Source organism: Oncorhynchus clarkii, chromosome 30, assembly GCF_045791955.1.
Source record: "Oncorhynchus clarkii lewisi isolate Uvic-CL-2024 chromosome 30, UVic_Ocla_1.0, whole genome shotgun sequence".
In the NCBI taxonomy this organism is placed as follows: Eukaryota; Metazoa; Chordata; class Actinopteri; order Salmoniformes; family Salmonidae; genus Oncorhynchus; species Oncorhynchus clarkii.
The window spans coordinates 7,168,397-7,187,722 of record NC_092176.1 but is presented as its reverse complement, the minus strand read 5'-3'; the positions used below and the strand labels follow the sequence as shown (position 1 = coordinate 7,187,722).

Sequence of the window (19,326 nt, the reverse complement as noted above, 5' to 3'; positions counted from 1 at the left end):
CATTCTTTCAGGACTGCCTTCCAAAGTTTGATAGCCAGCATTCTGTGGAAGACCAATGGTATTCTTCTCCTGGTTCCTGAGGTAACAGCTTCTTATTTCTGATCTGCAGTTAAACCCAATATTGTGATGTGCCATTTGATCATATATTATTTGTAGTAAAGTCTAATATTCACAATATTAGGCCTCAGTACCTCTCAGAAAACATTTGAACAATATGCAGATGAGATGAACAAAAGGCTGCTCATCTACCAAAGCCAAGCTCAGGACTACAACTGTCTGCAAGGTTAGCATGAACTTTTGTAGCACTTTGTCAAGTTTGACTTTTTCAATGCATTTCCATTGATGGGTAACGGTTGAGGCATATTTTGTATTTTGAGGCACGTTTTCTTCTCATTATCTGTCCCTTCCTCTCTGTCCTGTTCTTTGACTTTGGAAAGAATTCCAACAGCAGCTGAATGACTTGAGTGTCTTTCCAAAGGTGCCAGAGGTGCTCATCTCTAACCTGGGAGAACAACACCCTTCAACAGCAAGGCGTCACTTTGCAGGAGAGTGAGGCGAGAAAGTCACTGGGCCCTATTTGAATACTTTACTATGCACACGCCCTTCTGTCTTTTCTAGAGCAAACCACTAATTTGATAAGCTAAGATTGTTGAAAGCAATGGAGTGGAAACCATGTCTTCATCTATCCACTCATATCACTCCTTATCTCAAGGGAGTAACGATGCATTATAAAGTTATTCGAACAGGTCCAGTGAAAGCACACTGCCAAGCCTAATGCTTGTAGGACTAGGTGGGAGTCAGTCACACTAGTGAATTTCCTTGTGTGCAAGGAACCATCCCGCTTTTGAGAGAGCTGTAGGCCTTGAATCATGCTGAAGACGAGAGACAATGAGAGCTGTGAGGGCATTTTGAAGTAAAAACCTTACTAATGCTTCTGTACTAAAACATCTGTCTTTAAGCCTAGGTATTGGGTTCGAGTGTCACATTAACTCATATAGGATAGAAAAGTGTGTGTGTGTGTGTGCAGTAATAGAGGCCTGTTCTGACTGTTTGTGTGTGAAGAATGACCCCGTGATATCTGGGCGCTCAGCCAAGAGCTGACAGAAACTAACTGGTTCCTCGTAGCTTAACTGGAGGGAAGTGTTATATTCTGCACACCAGTGATAGAGCTGTTTGGAGCCTGTTTCTGGGCAAAAAAAATCATGTTTTGTGTGTGTGACCAGTACGACCATACATCATCTGGGCTGATAGTCAAAGGCGCTTTCTTGCCAAACTTGGGGGAACCGTTGAGCCTCTGTTAGAGGAAGTATGACTTCCTGTCATTCTGGTCCCTGTTGTCCTCACTCAGTTGTGACAGACTGAGGCAACCTTTTCACCCAGTTGTCTCCCCTCACACACACAGGGTCACGAGTAGCTTGACTATATCGCAAAACACCAGTCTCAATGTCAACAGTGACGAGGCGACTCTGGGATGCTGGCCTTCTAGGCAGAGATGCAAAGAAAAACCCATAACTCAGACTGGCCAAAAAATAATAATAATTAAGATGGGCAAAAGGACACTGGACAAAGGAACTCTGCCTACAAGACCAGCATCCCTGAGTTGCCTGTTGACGTTGAGACTGGCGTTTTGCGGGTACTATTTAATGAAGGACTTGTGAAGCGTCTGTTTTTATCAAACTAGACACTAATGTACTTGTCCTCTTGCTCAGTTGTGCACCGGGGCCTCCCACTCTTTCTATTCTGGTTAGGGCCAGTTTGTGCTGTTCTGTGAAGGGAGTAGTACACAGTGTTGTACGAGAGCTTCAGTTTCTTGGCAATTTCTCGCATGGAATAGCCTTCATTTCTCAGAACAAGAATAGACTGACGAGTTTCAGAAGAAAAGTATTTGTTTCTGGCCATTTTGAGCCTGTAATCGAACCCACAAATGCTGATGCTCCAGATACTCAACTAGTCTAAAGAAGGCCAGTTTTATTGCTTCTTTAATCAGAACAACAGTTTTCAGCTGTGCTAACAATTGCAAAATGTTTTTCTAATGATCAGTTAGCCTTTCAAAATGATAAACTTGGATTAGCTAACACAACGTGCCATTGAAACACAGGAGTGATGGTTGCTGATAATGGGCCTCTGTAGGTTTTCCTTTAAAGATCTGCCGTTTCCAGCTGCAATAGTCATTTACAATATTAACTATGTCTACACTATATTTCTGATCAATTTGATATTTTAATGGACACAAATTTGCTTTTCAAAAACAAGGAAATTTCTAAGTGACCCAAAACTGTTGAACGGTTGTGTGTGTGCATATGTAAATATGTGTTTAATAATTTGCGTACAGGGAGGGAGTCGGGACCAGGAAATCTGGTCTCAATGCAGACAGTGGACTGATCAGAGACACATTAATACTAATGGCTATGCCCACCTATTAATCAGGACAAAGGATGCATGTTAGCACCAAGTACTGTATAAACGGGGATAGAGGCTGACTGTAATTCATGTTGGTTTGGGGCCCACAGCACTATTAGCAGCGGTACAGGGAGGAGCTGGCCCGGGCTGTGCAGGAGAGCCAGGCCCAGACGAGGGAGGGACAGTGCTGGAGAGGCTTACTGAACATTCTGACCCAGCACCAAGACACCCTTTTTTTCTGCAGCAATAGACTAGATTAAAGTGAGATTTCACCAAAGACAGATTCATGGTTTGCATTTTCCGTTCTCTTGCTGCCACGAAGGGATTGAGAATACTGCTTCGGCAAAATTGAGTGTGTGACTAATAGATGTTATGGTTGGCTCTATAACAATGTTCAATACAGACAGCGTAGATTTGTTTCTGCCCGCGATTCAATCCGATCGCGGGTTGTAGGCTATACATTTACAGTAAAACGCTGTACATAAAATCTGACCTTAACTATTGTCTGCTGTCCAGCGTACTGAGCTACGGACAGAATCCCGGGCTAATTTTTTAATGAATGCAACGTTGTGGTTTATTCATTTTTTTTAAATTTCAATTATTATGCAGCCTTAAATTCCACATGGAGAAATTGTTAAAAAAAAAAGTGGTTCATCACAGTGACATTTTTGGGTAAACATTCCCTTTTGATCTGTAAATGATACTGAAAAATACATGTAAACATTTCATGGTTTTCACATTGACCGGAGCTGTAGAAGTAGTGAGAGATTTTAAATAGGTCCCTCAAAGATTTAAACCGTTTCTGGACCCAAAGTTCTCTGATCCCATGTAGATGTACTCACTAATAAAATTAAAGTAATGCACTCTACAAAACATGTTTTTAATAAGGCCTTCCTTTGGAACGGTTCCCTTAGGCGCTTCCTGCCCTGTGCAAATGTACGGCTTCGCGTCTCCCCAGTCAGCGGGGGGTGTACGGTTAAGACTTAACGTCTGCGAAACAAGATGTCCCAACTGTCCCTCCAGCGCAACGAAGCCAGCTGCTCAGCGCTCAGTTCTGGCTGACCATAGGTGAGAGGACTGAAGGTCCGAAAGGACAGATATACTGAGGACAACCCCGCCAATACGACTCCATGAAGAGCACACCGGAGAGAAGCACACCTAGAGAGGAGGAGAATGGAATGATTAAGACCGGTCATGAGAAAGGCAACCGCGTGACCTGATTCAATCCACAACCCGAGACGAGTCATCGGTGCCCACCTCAACATGTGTGTGTGCAGGTGCTCCAGAACCACAGGGATCAGCAGGATCTGGAAGGTGAGAGCTGGCAGGTAGTGATACAGGAACAGTGTCTTCTCCATCATGAAGAAGGGCAGGTAGTTGACGGCCCAGCCACCAGCACACACTACTCCTGCCTGAAGCAGCTGGCACCAGGTGGCTGGACAACAAAGTCAAACATTACATGACTGCTTTTCACCATGCCACTTTGCAACGTGTCAACATCATGTCAGCGTTTACATATTGTATGTCCGAAAGGCGCGTGTACCTTCTGGAATGTCTTCAATTTTCCGCCGCCTCCTTAATAGGTACGATAGGAAAAGAAGGACGTACACCGCAAGGGCGAGGTTTGCCAGGGTCCAAGTGACAAAGTTCCCAATCAGGTGGATCTGGGCCTGAAACAGAGGGTCAAGGCTCATCAAGCTAACACGTGGTTGCGCCATTTCATTTCAATGTAAGAATTCATTAATACACACACAACTGTTCAAATCTTGGCTGGAGTACAGTAGAGATATTGCAATATAAAACACAGCACACTTGAGTGACTGACAGACAAAGGTTGAAGAAAACCTACATTGCTTGCAGGGTGGAGCCAGTACGCAATGTTGGTATTCATCGTGATCCATTCTAGAGGTGAAGAGCTGTACTTGTGTTCAGAATCCTCATGCTTCACCGTCAGCATCTTCCACTGTCAGACCAACACAAAAGGAGAGAACGTGAAGTCCACCAATGAAACAGCCTAAAAAGGAATCACATGCTCATAGATATGCTGTCCTATTCTTACCTGTAGCTCCAGGAATTTTGCAATGAAGGTGAGGTTGCGGTTGATGTCAATGTGTGTGGGGGAGTGTAGCTCCAGCTCTCTCTCCCTCTGCTCCAGACCTAAAAAATAAATAAAGGCATAACACACATAACACAGTAACAATTACACAAAGTGTAATGATTCGGTTAAGAAGCCTGATGAATGAGTTGAATAAATGTGTTATGAAGGTTGTTATGAATGACACAGCAACACTCAGATGTTATGACTGGTTTCATAAAGGTTTTATGAATGCCTCATGTATAGCTCCTGTAAGTAAAGTGTTACTGAACGTAGATGATGAGTGTTAGGAAAGCTTACTCCTGCCGTAGCGGTGCTCCTCTACATTCCACACACCGCTGGGCTGGTAGCCCTTGTAGATCTTATCCCCCACCACTTCCAGCTGCCTGTAGCCCCACTCTGGAAGGGAGGAACCGCTCAGCTGCACGTCGACAACATCAGAAAGAGGATGTTAAAACAGATAAAACAGTAAAGACAAACAGTTTGAGAAATCCCCCGGGCTCCCTGAGCGTACCTTGAGCACAGCCGAGGTGTTGATGTGAATCAAACGTACTTCAGAGAGAATAGTCTTCCAGACATCTTGTTCCGCCTCCCTGTTCGCAATGTCCTACAGAACAGAGTTAAGAACAATGTCAGTATATACTGTATATGTACACTCAGTGGCCAATTTATCTAGTAACGGGTTGGACCCCCCCCATTGCCTCCAGAACAGGCTGAATTCTTTGGGGCATGGAAGCATTGCTCAATTGGAATCAAGGGACCGTGTGCTAGGAAGACATTCCCCATACCATTACAACACCAGCCTGTACCGTTGACACCAGTCAGGATGGGGCCATGGATTCATGCTGCTTACGCCAAATCAGGGATTTGTCAGACCATGCAATGTTTTTCCACTCTTCAATTGTCTAGTGTTGGTGATCGCGTGCCCACTGGAGCCGCTTCTTTTTTTCAGCTGACAGGCGTGGAATCTGGTGTGGTCGTCTGATACAATAGCCCATCCGTGACAAAGACGACTTGTGCATGACTTGTGCATTCCAAGAGGCTGTCTGCACACTGTTGTACTGCCCTGTTATTTGCCAGTTTGTGGCCCGCCTGTTAGCTTGCACGATTCTTGGCATTCTCCTTCGACCTCATCAACAAATTGTTTTAGCCCACAGGACTGCCGCTGACTGGATGTTTTTGTTTGTAGCACCATTCTCTGGAAACCCTAGACCCTGTCGTGTGTGAAAATCAAACGTTCAATCGAACTGTAACTGAATACCTCTATGCTTACTTTATATAGCAAGCCATGGATCAATGTCTGTAGGAGCAAACTATTTTAGTGAACTGCGTGTTGTACCTAATAAACTGGCCACTGAGTGTACAGACACCCCTTCAAATTATTGGATTTGGAAAATTCAGCCACACCCATTGTTGACAGGTGTATAAAAATTGAGCACACGAACATGCAATCTCTGTAGCCAAACATTGGCAGTAGAATGCCCATACTGAAGAGCTCAGTGACTTTGAACGTGGCACCGTCATAGGATGCCACTTTCCAACAAGTCAGTTCCTTCTGCCCTGTTAGAGCTAGAGCTGCCCCAGTCAACTGTATGTGCTGTTATTGTGAAGTGGAAACGTCTAGGAGCAACAACGGCTCAGCCACAAAATGGTAGGCCACACAAGCTCCCAGAATGGGTCCACCTAGTGCTGACGCATGTAGCGTGTAAAAATCATCTGTCCTCGGTTGCAACACTCACTACCGAGTCCCAAACTGCCTCTGGAAGCAATGTCAGCACAATAACTGTTTGTCGAGAGCTTTATGAAATGGGTTTCCATGGCCGAGCAGCCACACACACAAGCCTAAAGTCACCATGCGCAATGCCAAGCGTCGGCTGGAGTGGAGTTAAGCTCGTCGCCATTGGACTCGGGAGCGGTGGAAACACGTTCTCTGGAGGGATGAATCATGCTTCACCATCTGGCAGTCCAAAGGACGAATGTGGGTTTGGTGGATGCCAGGAGAACGTTACCTGCCCCAATGCATAGTGCCAACTGTAAAGTTTGGTGGAGGAGGAATACTTCCCCTTAGTTCAAGTGAAGGGAAAGCTTAACACTACAGCATACAATGACATTCTAAAAGATTCTGTGCTTCCAACTTTGTGGCAACAGTTTGGGGAAGGCCCTTTTCTGTTTCAGCATGACAATGCCCCTGTGTACAAAGCGAGGTCTATACAGAACTGGCTTGTCGAGATCATTGTGGAAGAACTTAACTGGCCTGCACAGAGCCCTGACCTCAACCCCATCGAATACCTTTGGGATGAATTGGAATGCTGACTGCGAGCCAGGCCTAATCACCCCACATCAGCGCCCGACCTCACTAATAATTGTGACGGAATGGAAGCAACTCCCTGCAGCAATGTTCCAACATCTAGTGGAATGCCTTCCAAAAATAGTGAAGGCTGTTATAGCAGCAAAGTGGGACCAACTCCATATTAATGCCCATGATTTTGGAATGAATGATGTTCGACGAGCAGGTGTTCATACTTTTGCTCATGTAGTGAATATACATATACAGTTGAAGTCGGAAGTTTTCATACACCTTAGCTAAATACATTTAAACTCAGTTTCACAATTCCTGACATTTAATCCTAGTAAAAAATCCCTGTATTGTGTCAGTTAAGAGCACCACTTTATTTGAAGAATGTGAAATGTCAGAATAATAGTTGAGAGAATTTTTACTTCAGCTTTTACTTCTTTCATCACATTCCCAGTGAGTTAGAAGTTTACATACACTCAACTAGTAGTTGGTAGCATTGCCTTTAAATTGTTTAATTGGGTCAAACGTTTTGGGTAGCCTTCCACAAGTTTCCCACAATAAGTTGGGTGAATTTTGGCCCATTCCACCTAACAGAGCTGGTGTAACTGAGTCAGGTTTGTCAGCATCCTTGCTCACACTTTTTCAGTTCTGTCCACAACATTTCTATGGGATTGAGGTCAAGGGCTTTGTGATGGCCACTCCAATACCTTGACTTTGTTGTCCTTAAGCCATATTGCCACAACTTTGGAAGTATGCTGTGGGTCATTACCCATTTGCGACCAAGCAAATGACTGATGTCTTGAGATGTTGCTTCATTATAGCCACATAATTTTCCATCCTCATGACGCCATCTATTTTATGAAGTGCACATGATGAAACTGCCGCTCATGAGGACCGCCACAGGAAGAAGATAAGTTCATTAGAGCTTACCAGCCTCAGAAATTGCAGCACGTAACAGACGCATCTCAACATCAACTGTTCAGAGGAGACTGCGTGAATCAGGCCTTCATGGTCAAATTGCAGCAAAGAAACTCCTACTAAAAGGACACCAATAAGAAGAGACTTGCATGGGCCAAGAAACACGAGCAATGGACATTAGACCAGTGAAAATTTGAGATTTTTGGTTCCAATCGCCGTGTCTTTGTGAGACGCAGAGTAGGTGAACAGATGACCTCGGCACGTGTGGTTCCCACTGTAATGCATGGAGGTGGTGTGATGGTGATTTGCTGATGACACTGTCGTTGATTTATTTAGAATTCAAGGCACACGCATTCTGAAGAAATACACCATCCCATCTGGTTTGTGCTTAGTGGGACTATCATTTGTTTTTCAACAGGACAATGAACCCACATACCTCCAGGCTGTGTAAGGGCTATCTGATCAAGAAGGAGAGTAATGGAGTGCCGCATCAGATGACCTGGCCTCCATAACTGCAACCCAATTATAGTAAGTATAGCTGAGAGTTTTCAGCTATACTATTCGTGGCTGTTTATTTACCACCACAGATAGATGCTGGCACTAAGACAGCACTCGGTCAGCTGTATAAGGAAATAAGCAAACAGGAAACCACTCATCCAGAGGCGGCGCTCCTAGTGGCCGGAGACTTTAATGCAGGGAAACTTAAATCAGTTCTACCAAATTTCCATCAACATGTTAAATGTGCAACCAGAGGGAGAAAAACATTCTAGATCACCTGTACTCCGCATAAAAAGCTCTCCCTCACCCTCTATTTGGTAAATCCGACCACAACTATATCCTCCTGATACCTGCTTACAAGCAAAAATTAAAGCAGGAAGCACCAGTGACTCGGTCTATAAAAAAAGTGTTCAGATGAAGCAGATGCTAAACTACAGGACTGTTTTACTAGCACAGACTGGACTGCACAGGCAACATTCGCACTGAGCTAAAAGGGTAGAGCTACCGCTTTCAAGGTGCGGGACTCTAACACGGAAGCTTACAAGAAATCCTGCTATGCCCTGTGACGAACCATCAAACAGGCAAAGCGTCAATACCGGGCTAAGATTGAATCATACTACACCGGCTCCGACGCTCATCTTATGTGGCAGGGCTTGCAAACTATTACAGACTACAAAGGGAAGCACAGCCGCGAGCTGCCCAGTGACATGAGCCTACCAGACTAGCTAAATCACTTCTATGCTCGCTTCGAGGCAAGAAACACTGAGGCATGCATGAGAGCATCAGCTGTTCCAGACGACTATGTGATCACGTTCTCCGTAGCCGACGTGAGTAAGACCTTTAAACAGTTCAACATACACAAGGCTGCGGGGCCAGACAGATTACCAGAATGTGTGGTCCGGGCATGTGCTGACCAACTGGCAGGTGTCTTCACTGACATTTTCAACATGTCCCTGATTGAGTCTAATACCAACATGTTTCAAGCAGACCACCATAGTCCCTGTGCCCAAGAACACAAAGGCAACCTGCCTAAATGACTGCAGACCCGTAGCACTCAAGTCCATAGCCATGAAGTGCTTTGAAAGGCTGGTAACGGCTCACATCAACACCATTATCCCAGAAACCCTAGACCCACTTCAATTTGCATACTGGACAAAAGGAACACTTGTGAGAATGCTATTCATTGACAACAGCTCAGCAGTCAACACCACAGTACCCTCAAAGCTCATCACTAAGCTAAGGATCCTGGGACTAAACACCTCCCTCTGTAACTGGATCCTGGACTTCCTGTCAGGCCGCCCCCAGGTGGTGAGGGTAGGTAGCAGCACATCTGCCACCCTGATCCTCAACACTGGAGCTCCACAGGGGTGGGTGCTCAGTCGCCTCCTGTACTCCCTGTTCACCCACGACTGCATGGCCAGGCACAACTCCAACACCATCATTAAGTTTGCAGACGACACAACAGTGGTAGGCCTGATCACCGACGACGACGAGACAATCTATAGGGAGAAGGTCAGAGACCTGGCCGTATGGTGCCAGAATAACAACCTATCCCTCAACGTAGCCAAGACTAAGGAGATGATTGTGGACTACAGGAAAAGGAGGACCGAGCACGCCCCCATTCTCATCGACTGGGATTTAGTGGAGCAGGTTGAGAGCTTCAAGTTCCTTGGTGTCCACATAAAAAACGAACTAGAATGATCCAAACACACCAAGACAGTTGTGAAGAGGGCACAACAAAGTTTATTCCCCCTCAGGAAACTAAAACGATTTGGCATGGGTCCTAAGATCCTCAAAAGGTTCTACAGCTGCAACAGAGAGCATGGTTGCATCACTGCCTGGTACGGCAATTGCTCGGCCTCCGACCGCAAGGCACTACAGAGGGTAGTGCGTATGGCCCAGTATATCACTGGGGCTAAGCTGCCTGCCATCCAGGACCTCTACACCAGGCGGTGTCAGAGGAAGGCCCTAAAAATGGTCAAAGACCCCAGCCACCCCAGTCATAGAATGTTCTCTCTACCGCTAAGCGGTAACGGAGTATCAAGAGTAGGACAAAAAGGATTCTCAACAGTTTTTACCACGAAGCCAAGACTCCTGAACAGGTAACCAAATGGTTACCTGGACTATTTGCATTGTGTGCCACCCCCAACCCCTCTTTTACACTGCTGCTACTCTCTGTTTAGCTTATATGCATAGTCACTTTAACTATACATTCAAGTACATACTACCTCAATTGGGCCGACCAACCAGTGCTCCCGCACATTGGCTAAACGGGCTATCTGCATTGTGTTCCGCCAACCCCTTTTATGCTACTGCTACTCTATGTTCATCATATATGCATAGTCACTTTAACCATATCCACATACTACCTCTATCAGCCTGACTACTGTCGTTTTATTTCTTTACTTACCTATTGTTCACCTAATACCTTTTTTGCACTATTGGTTAGAGCCTGTAAGTAAGCATTTCACTGTAAGGTGAATACACCTGTTGTATTCGGCGCACGTGAAAAATAAACTTTGATTTGAATTGAGATGGTTTGGGATGAGTTGGACCGCAGAGTGAAGGAAAAGCAGCCAACATGTACTCAGCATATGTGGGAACTCCTTCAAGACTGTTGGAAAAGCATTCCAGGTGAAGCTGGTTGAGAGAATGCCAAGAGTGTGCAAAGCTGTCATCAAAGCAAATGGTGGCTACTTTGAACAATCTAAAATAAATTTTGATTTGTTTAACACTTCTTTGGTTACTAAATTATTCCATGTGTTATTTCATAGTTGTGATGTCTTATTATTCTACAATGTAGAAAACAGTAAAAAATAAAAACCCTTGTATATAACTAGGCAAGTCCGTTAAAGAACAAATTCTTATTTTCAATGTAGGCCTAGGAACAGTGGGTTAACTGCCTTGTTCAGGGGCAGAACGACAGATTTTCACCTTGTCAGCTCAGGGATTCAATCTCGCAACCTTTCGGTTACTAGTCCAACGCTCTAACTACTAGTTTACCTGCCGCCCCAGAGGTGTCCATGAGTAGATGTGTCCAAACTTGACACACACACACTGGTTCCAGTATCTCAGAAACAGGTGGCTTCCTGGGCTTTTCACGCACAATAGTGTCTAGGGTTTATCGAGAATGTCAGCGGCAGTCCTGTGGGTGAAAACAACGACTTCTCATCAGCAAGAAGGAGAATGGCAAGAATCGCGCACGCTAACAGGCGGGACACAAACAAGCAAATAACGGCGCAGTACAACAGTGGTGTGCAGAACAGCACCTCAGAACGCATAACTCGTCGTTCCTTGTTACGGATGGGCGGCTCCAGTGGGCACGCCATCACCAACACTGGACAATTGAGGAGTGAAAAAACGTCGCCTGGTCCGACGAATCCCGGTTCCTGTTGCATCATTCTGATGGCAGTCAGGATTTGGCATAAGCAGCACAAGTCCACGGCCCCATCCTGTCTGGTGTCGGTGGTGTAATGTTTTTCGAACACATTAGGTCCCTTGATACCAATTGAGCAACGTTTCCATGCCCTGAAGAATTCAGGCTGTTCTGGAGGTAAAGAAATGGTCCAACCCGGTACTAGATATGTGTACCTAATAAAGTGTAACTCTTTTGTGGACCTTGGAAAGAATCACAATACAAAACAATGAGCATAAAATGAGTGTATAAGTCATTGTGATTAAATGCATGTAAAACAAAAAAGGTGCAGTATGAGGTGGTGGGAGTGTGTATGTGTGCGTATGTCTCACCACTTTCCAGAGATTCTGGGCTGGCATTGACACATTGAAGTCAATGTAGCCAGACACCTCCTGTGCGTGAGGACTCATGGGAGCTGCAACGTCGTGCCTGAGAGACCATAAATAATACTAATGAGGTTAGGCAGTAGCTAAGCACAGTAACATGACTAATATATTGGTTACAGATAAATTGACTGGGGCGCAGATGGAAAAGGCGGTGTGCAGAATCGTGGCTATACAGTACGTGTTGAGGAGGCGGGAGGTCATGCCATGAAGAAGCTGGACAACATCACCATGGCGAACAGGGCGGGGAGGGCTGCTCACAACAAGGTCTTGTCTGGAAGAGAATCAGATAAACAACATGGCAACCGTTTAGTGGATAAACACTGCATCATAATGTGGGGGTGTTCTAGGCATCCAAATTAAAGCTGGCCTGCACAAACCTTCCTGGATCTTTGATTATCCACCAATTGTTGACATCTTTGAACGGATAACAGGTCACTTGCTGCTGGTGAGAGCTACCACGCCCATTTTCATACCTACAGAGCACCAAAAAAATAAGAAACTGGTCATGCTGCAAGAACACAAATGCACTACATACTAGTGTTGTGTCACTTGCATAGTCCAGATCTGATAAAATAATAGAGAACCAGAAACACCCCCTCACCTGATGGGATAGTTTGCCTTATGGGAGTGTAGCCAGCAGGGTATGGGTTTACTGGAGACACTGCGGAGGGTCACCTGAGAGCCATAAGCCACCTCCAGAGGCTGACCCTGAGTGATCCTGGCCAATCCTCCCTGAATACAGCCAAACACACTAGATATAACCCCAAATGACATGCAGCAGAGCAGTGCCACTACCCAATGTCAAGTCTTTTAAAAACACTTCATAAATCCAATAGACAATTTTGATGGGTTGCTTGCCATCTCAACTGGGTCTCAGAGAGAGAGAGAGGGATGCTGACCTCTAGGCTGGCCTGGAAGGCACTGCTCATCATCTGGTCGTGTGGGCCACTGCGGTAGAGCAGGTTCAAATGCACATAGAAGAAGCCCAGGTAGAGCAGTAGGGGTAGGACCACGAGGGCCAGGAAGCGGGTCACTACCTGCATCAGCACCACACCCTGCACGGTTGGGAGACACTCCAAACATTAGCAGTATGCTACTGGGAAGTCAAGCTGTCCATTTGAATTAATGGATATATTCATAAACAAAAAACAAACCTAATGAACTCACATTGCTCAGTGCTCTGTCCCCAATAAGCTGCCACGTGTGCACGGCCGCCAAGCCCAGCAGCAGAAAGTAGGTGAACAGACCCATGTACTTCACTCTGATGAATGGGAGAAGCAGACCGTTTAGACATGCATGCAACAAACCCAAACCTTCATGAGTGAGACCTAAAGAGGTAAAACACCCACAATCACAAACATGACCATGGGATGATTGTGAAAAACTGTTTAAACTTCAGTTTAATACATTCATTTCCATCCAATTAGTTTTAAAATGTGGCTGATTGAACTAACCCCACAGCACAGGCACATGTGACTCCAGTCAGCACCAGCCACGCCAATCTGACTGGTGAGCTAAAAAGGACGAAGAGAAACATCAGCTGGCACATTTCTGCTAATCGCCACTGAACATGGTTTGTGTTGGTGTGTGTTAAGATGTGTTGGTAATCATGGAATGACAACCCCTTCCTAGTAGGTATAGAGGAATTGCAACACTCACCCGCTTTGTGCATTGTGAAATCTGAGGTAGGATACGACAGCGAGCAGAAGGAAGAAGATAAGCACAGACTCCAGCAGCATGAAGCGGGACTGAACAATCAAGGAATTCTCTGTTTCACAAAAACAGAAAACACATAGTTCATCTTACTACACTCAATGGAGATGGCAAACAATGAGCAACAATGGAGTCAAAAATCTAATATACAAATCCAAATACAACTTTGACTGTATAGGAGGAAGTATAGGACAACATTACCCATGAGGAAGAGCAATGCAGCCCCCAGTGCTGTGAGGTGCGAGTACCCGAGTTCCACAACCAGAAGGTAACACAGGGGTACACACAGTGACCCGGCCAGGGCCGGTATCAGTCTTAAACTCCATACAGGCACATTACTGGAGTACTCTGCAATGAATCGGAAGAAACAACTTGATTAAACAACTTAAGAAAAGCACATAAATCCAGATGTTGGGAATTAGATCTAAAGATGCATTGGCAATGTAGTAATTCAATTTCCTACCTGCTCCAATCCTGTTCCAGATAAAGTTACCATCAAATCCACCAAGATAAGCTGTATAAATTAGAGAAACAACAATGAGCATTATTCTAAGTCTGTTATTCCCAAAATGTGTTTCACATTTTCAAACAGCCCATTTAGATTTTCCAACAGGGCTAAACATTTGGGTGATGTTTTTCTCTCTCGCCTGAGTAGTCTTGTTTCACTGCCAAAAACAAAATTAAACCATCTAGCGTTCATCGAAATAACAACACAATGTCAAATACAGGTAAGCCTAGTCAAATAATTAACATCCAATCACATTAACAGTCCGTATGTAGCTGCTGCTCATTCCGTTTGCTCGAAAATGGATAAATGGTTAAAAAAAGTAAGGCCCGCGTCCATAGACATGTATAAAACAACAGATACCATTAATAAGAAGGGGCTAGAAGCGTCTTATATGGTGAGCTACCGAGTGTCTAGGACAGGCAAGCCCCATACTATTGTGGAGGACTTAATTCTTCCTGCTGCCGCGGATATGGCTGGGACAATGCTGGGGGAAAAGGCCCAAAACTATACAGACAATGCCTTCATCAAACAACACTGTTTCACAACGCACCAGCGACATGGCAAGAGATGTTTTGAAATGTTTACTGCTTTGCATACAAGCCAGTGAATTCTATAAGTTACAGCTGGAGGAGTCAACAATTGTGGCGGGCCTGGCACAGCTCCCGGTGTATGTCCGTTACGTTTATGGGATGTCAATTATGGAAGACATCCTCTTCTGTAAACCACTGGAAAACAGGACAGGATATTTTTAAAGTACTGGACAGCTTTGTGCCATTAAATGGACTTTGGTGGTCAAGATGTGTTGGTATCTGTACTGATGGCGCAAAAGCCATGACAGGGAGACATAGTGGAGTGGTAATGCACGTGCAAGCAGTTGCTCCCGACGCCACTTGGGTACACTGCACGGACGACATAAACAACTGGATTCGTTATCCCTTTCATGCCCTGCAACAAGCGGTTCTGTGAAAATTGAATTTAAATCAGAAGCCACTGCCAGATTTCTTGATAGGACTGTACTCACGAGTACCCTGCCTTGGCAAATTGCGCTGTTAAGACACTGATGACCTTTGCAACCACATACTTATGTGAGAGTGGATTCTCAGCCCTCACTAGCATGACAACTATACACAGGCACAGGCTGTGTGTGGAAAATTATTTAAGACTGCGAACCTTTAAAGCACACCTTTCTCATTAACCTGTGGTGAGTTATTCACAATTTGATGAACAAATAAGGTTTTATACATAAAGGTTTTATATTATTATTATTATTATTATTATTATTATTATTATTATTATTATTATTATTATTATTATTATTATTATTATTATTATTATTATTATTATTATTATTAGTCCTGGTCCTATAAGAGATCTTTGCCACTTCCCACATGCCGGGTTGTGACAAAAACTTAGTGTGAGTGGCAGGCTTACAATGATGGCAAAAAAACAACATTTAAGAGTGCGCTGACCCTGGTGCTAGAGGGGATACGCAGATGGAGGTTGAATGTTTGAATGGGTACAGGACAAAAAAAACATTGGGAACCACTGTTTTAAGTGAAGGGATTAAAGGTTCATCACAAAATTAATTCCATGTAAATGCTAAATAGAATACACTATATATAAAAAAGTATGTGGACCTTCAGATTAGTGTGTGGACCTTCAGATTAGTGGATTTGTCTTTTTCAGCCACATCCATTCTTGACAGGTGTATAAAATTGAGCACACAGCCATGCAACCTCCATAGACAAGCATTGGTAGTAGAATTGCCTTACTGAAGAGCTCAGTGACTTTCAATGTGGTACCGTCTTCGATGCCACCTTTCCAACAAGTCAGTTGTTCAAATTTCTGCCCTGCTACAGCTGCCCCGGTCAACTGTAAGCACTGTTATTGTGAAGTGGAAACACCTAGGAGCAACAACGGCTCAGCCACAAAGTGGTAGGCTAAACAACTCACCAAACGGGACCGCCGAGTGCTGAAGCACGTAGCGTGTAAAAAACCGTCTGTCCTCGTTTGTAACACTCACTACCGAGTTCCAAACTGCCTCTGGAAGCAACATCAGCACATTAACTGTTCGTCGGGAGCTTTATGAAATGGGTTTCCATGGCCGAGCAGTCACACACAAGCCTAAGATCACCATGCGCAATGCCAAGCGTCCGCTGGAGGGGTGTAAAATTCACCACCATTGGACTCTGGAGCAGTGGAAACGTGTTTTCTGGAGCGATGAATCACGATTCACCATTTGGCAGTCCGACGGAAAAATCTGGGTTTGGTGGATGCCAGGAGAACGTTATCTTCCCCAATGCATAGTGCCAACAGTAAAGTTTGGTGGAGGATGAATAATGGTCTGGGCTGTTTCTCATGGTTCAGGCTAAGCCCCTTAGTTCCAGTGAAGGGAAATCTTAACGCTACAGCAAATAATGACATTCTAGACAATTCTGTGCTTCCAACTTTGTGGCAACAGTTTGGGGAAGGCCCTTTCCTGTTTCAGCATGACAATGCCCCCGTGCACAAAGCAAGGTCCATACAGAAATGGTTTGTCAAGATTGGTGTGGAAGAACCTGACTGGCCTACAGAGCCATGACCTCAATCTTTGGGATGAATTGTAACGCCGACTGAGAGCAAGGCCTAATCGCACAACATCAGTGCCTGACCTCACTAATGCTCTTGTACCCCACAGCAATGTTCAAACTAGATGTGGAAAGCCTTCTCAGAAGAGTGGAGCCTGTTATAGCAGGGGGGGTCCCATGCCCATGATTTTGAAATAAGATGTTCCACGAGCAGATGTCCACATACAAAACTTTTGGCCATGTAGTGTATGTTGTAAGGGTTCAGTACTTACCTCCAAATGCTAGAATCATGTGACCAAGAGGTGGACCACTCTCATCAATAAAGAAGACCTGCTTTGTGTAGAGAGATACAAACTGTCCATAGTACACCTCATCAAACCTGCAAAACATCAAAGGGGGTGTCAGGGTAAACTACTGTCTTTCTAAATAATTAAATAAACAATGTCTTATTAAAAAAAAACTATATTGGCCTTATCTACAAAGGGCAGTCCAGTAGCTGTGACAGTTAGGGGACAGTGTAGTATGGGCTACTGTTGTTTAATGTGGGCCCTTCAACGCCAGGATTTGTAGACTTTTGTTCCAGTACAGTTCTAGACACACAGATAGAGCCACTGAATAGTTGAATCAATCAGGTTTGTTCCGTGTTTCACACTGGGTTGGAACAAAAGCCTGCACACCCTATAGGATCCGGACCAGGAGTGAATTACATAGAGGTTGGATATACAGTAGCTACTTACACTACAGCTTTAGGGAAGTTAATTCCATACAGTCTGGACAAAAGTCCAAGGGCTGTCACCACCACCAAAACCAAATTGATTTCGGCTCTGATCACAATAGGCAACTTGATAGACGTCAGCATGGCTCCTGTGTGCCCAGTTGTCAGCATTAACTACAAGGATTCAATCATAACCAATGACAAAATCAGACAATTGTTCCCACATTACAATCTACTTAGCTAGTTAACAATCGAATAAAGACGAGGCTAGAGACTGAGTGGATCCATGATGCTTGCATGGCCAAGTGTCTGTACAAAATGTAGCCAGCTACTGCTTGCTAACATATGGAGCAAAGAACATCACCTATAGGCAAATAGGCTACTCATTGAATTACATTCCGAAAAATGTAGGATATCTTTGCTACCTCTGTTGTAAACACATAATTCAGACTGATTCCATGTGTTTTCCCCTAACTAGCTAACTAATTATAGCTAGCTAACCGACTGGCTAACCTTTACGCACCCCATTCCACCCACTCTTAGCAAGCTAACCTTAGCCTTTAATCTTCTAGCAAAATTTGAGGACGCGAATGTATATTATTAACTAGCTAGGTACAATGGCCATACAACTACCTTTAATTTGGCACTGTTTCGGAATGTCTCAACATTTCGATGCCAGCACGGCTTTCCATCAGTGAGACCATAAATCGGTAATCGACTTGAGGGCCTGCTGCAGTGGAGACGATGACCGCGTTCAGACGTTGCATGCATCAACCAATGCTTGCGTGTTACCTCATTGTCTGTGTCTATAATTAATACCGCGTTCAAACAGTGTTGCATCTTTTTTGGCAACGTATTCAATTAAGGAATCTGTGGCAAGACGTCAGTAGGTTTATAATTGAACACATTTCTGACGAGTTTACACTATTGTGGAGAGATATACTGCTTGAAATCTTTACTTACGATATAAATAAGTTGAAACAATTTTATGTAATTCATTAAATTCTTATTTTGGCCAAATGTCATTCACAAATGTAAATTTACAAACAAAACACCACATTTTATTACCTTACAAAAATACATGTAACTATATTAAGACAATTAAATACTCCGCCAATGTTTTATTTGATAAAAAAACGAAAAAATAAAATAAACAAATAATGCCGCGTTCAAAACAACTGGGAACACCTCCATAGTCTCATTTACACTCCAGTTTGGAATTCCGAGATGGATGACCGTTCAAAACGATTTTCCCAGTCAGCTGTTTTTTTGTCAGAGTTCCCAGTTGTAATGAACTCGGTAGTAGGGGAACCGCAAGTTTTTATTTGTATTTTACTTAACATGTCCCAGATTGTGCGGGGTAGTTACATATTTTGGTCCTTTGTCCCGCAACCAAACAATCAAGACGCTTTCAGTCAGACTTCATATTCATTTGATGAGAATTTATATTCCAACCTACTTATTTTGCAATCACGTTGCGCTCACAACTATGCAACTCAGTGGCCAGTAGTGATGGATCGTTCGCGAAAGAGTCGGCTCTATAAGTTGAACGTTGGGAGCCGGCTCGCATATCAGAAGAGCCTAATCTATTTATACAAATATTTTAAATGAATTAATATGAATATTCAATGTTTTTATTAATAGAATGAACTAATTCAACGAACGAAAAATAAATAAAATAGGTCTAAATGCTCAAATGTACACACATTCGTTCTGACTGTCTGCTCAGACTAACAGCCTCACCGGTTGTTCCTGTCAATCAGACACGCAGTGTCAACCAATGAACCAAAGATGCGTGAGGGAGGGCTGAGCCAA

General features: G+C 44.1%; 1 protein-coding gene across 3 annotated transcripts; it reads right to left on the bottom strand.

Moving 5' to 3' along the window:
* Positions 1 to 2,948: 2,948 nt before the first annotated feature.
* LOC139389684 (protein-O-mannosyltransferase 1) lies at positions 2,949 to 18,284 on the bottom strand. Of its 3 annotated transcripts, none has more exons than XM_071136569.1 (20): positions 18,145 to 18,284; positions 17,534 to 17,685; positions 17,069 to 17,175; positions 14,185 to 14,235; positions 13,923 to 14,069; positions 13,668 to 13,776; positions 13,463 to 13,522; positions 13,176 to 13,269; positions 12,908 to 13,063; positions 12,610 to 12,740; positions 12,386 to 12,481; positions 12,187 to 12,279; positions 11,955 to 12,051; positions 5,010 to 5,102; positions 4,796 to 4,916; positions 4,460 to 4,557; positions 4,250 to 4,363; positions 3,944 to 4,070; positions 3,658 to 3,835; positions 2,949 to 3,558 (listed from the first exon to the last, which is right to left on the bottom strand). In XM_071136569.1, exons 1-20 carry the CDS (start codon positions 18,280 to 18,282, stop codon positions 3,384 to 3,386), a joined length of 2,337 nt encoding a protein of 778 aa, XP_070992670.1. In that variant the 5' UTR covers positions 18,283 to 18,284; the 3' UTR covers positions 2,949 to 3,383. The 3 variants fall into 3 exon arrangements, with proteins under 3 accessions (XP_070992670.1, XP_070992671.1, XP_070992672.1); XM_071136570.1 differs by having other exon boundaries at positions 17,534 to 17,660; positions 18,145 to 18,267; XM_071136571.1 differs by lacking the exon at positions 17,534 to 17,685 and having other exon boundaries at positions 17,069 to 17,129; positions 18,145 to 18,235.
* Positions 18,285 to 19,326: the final 1,042 nt, after the last annotated feature.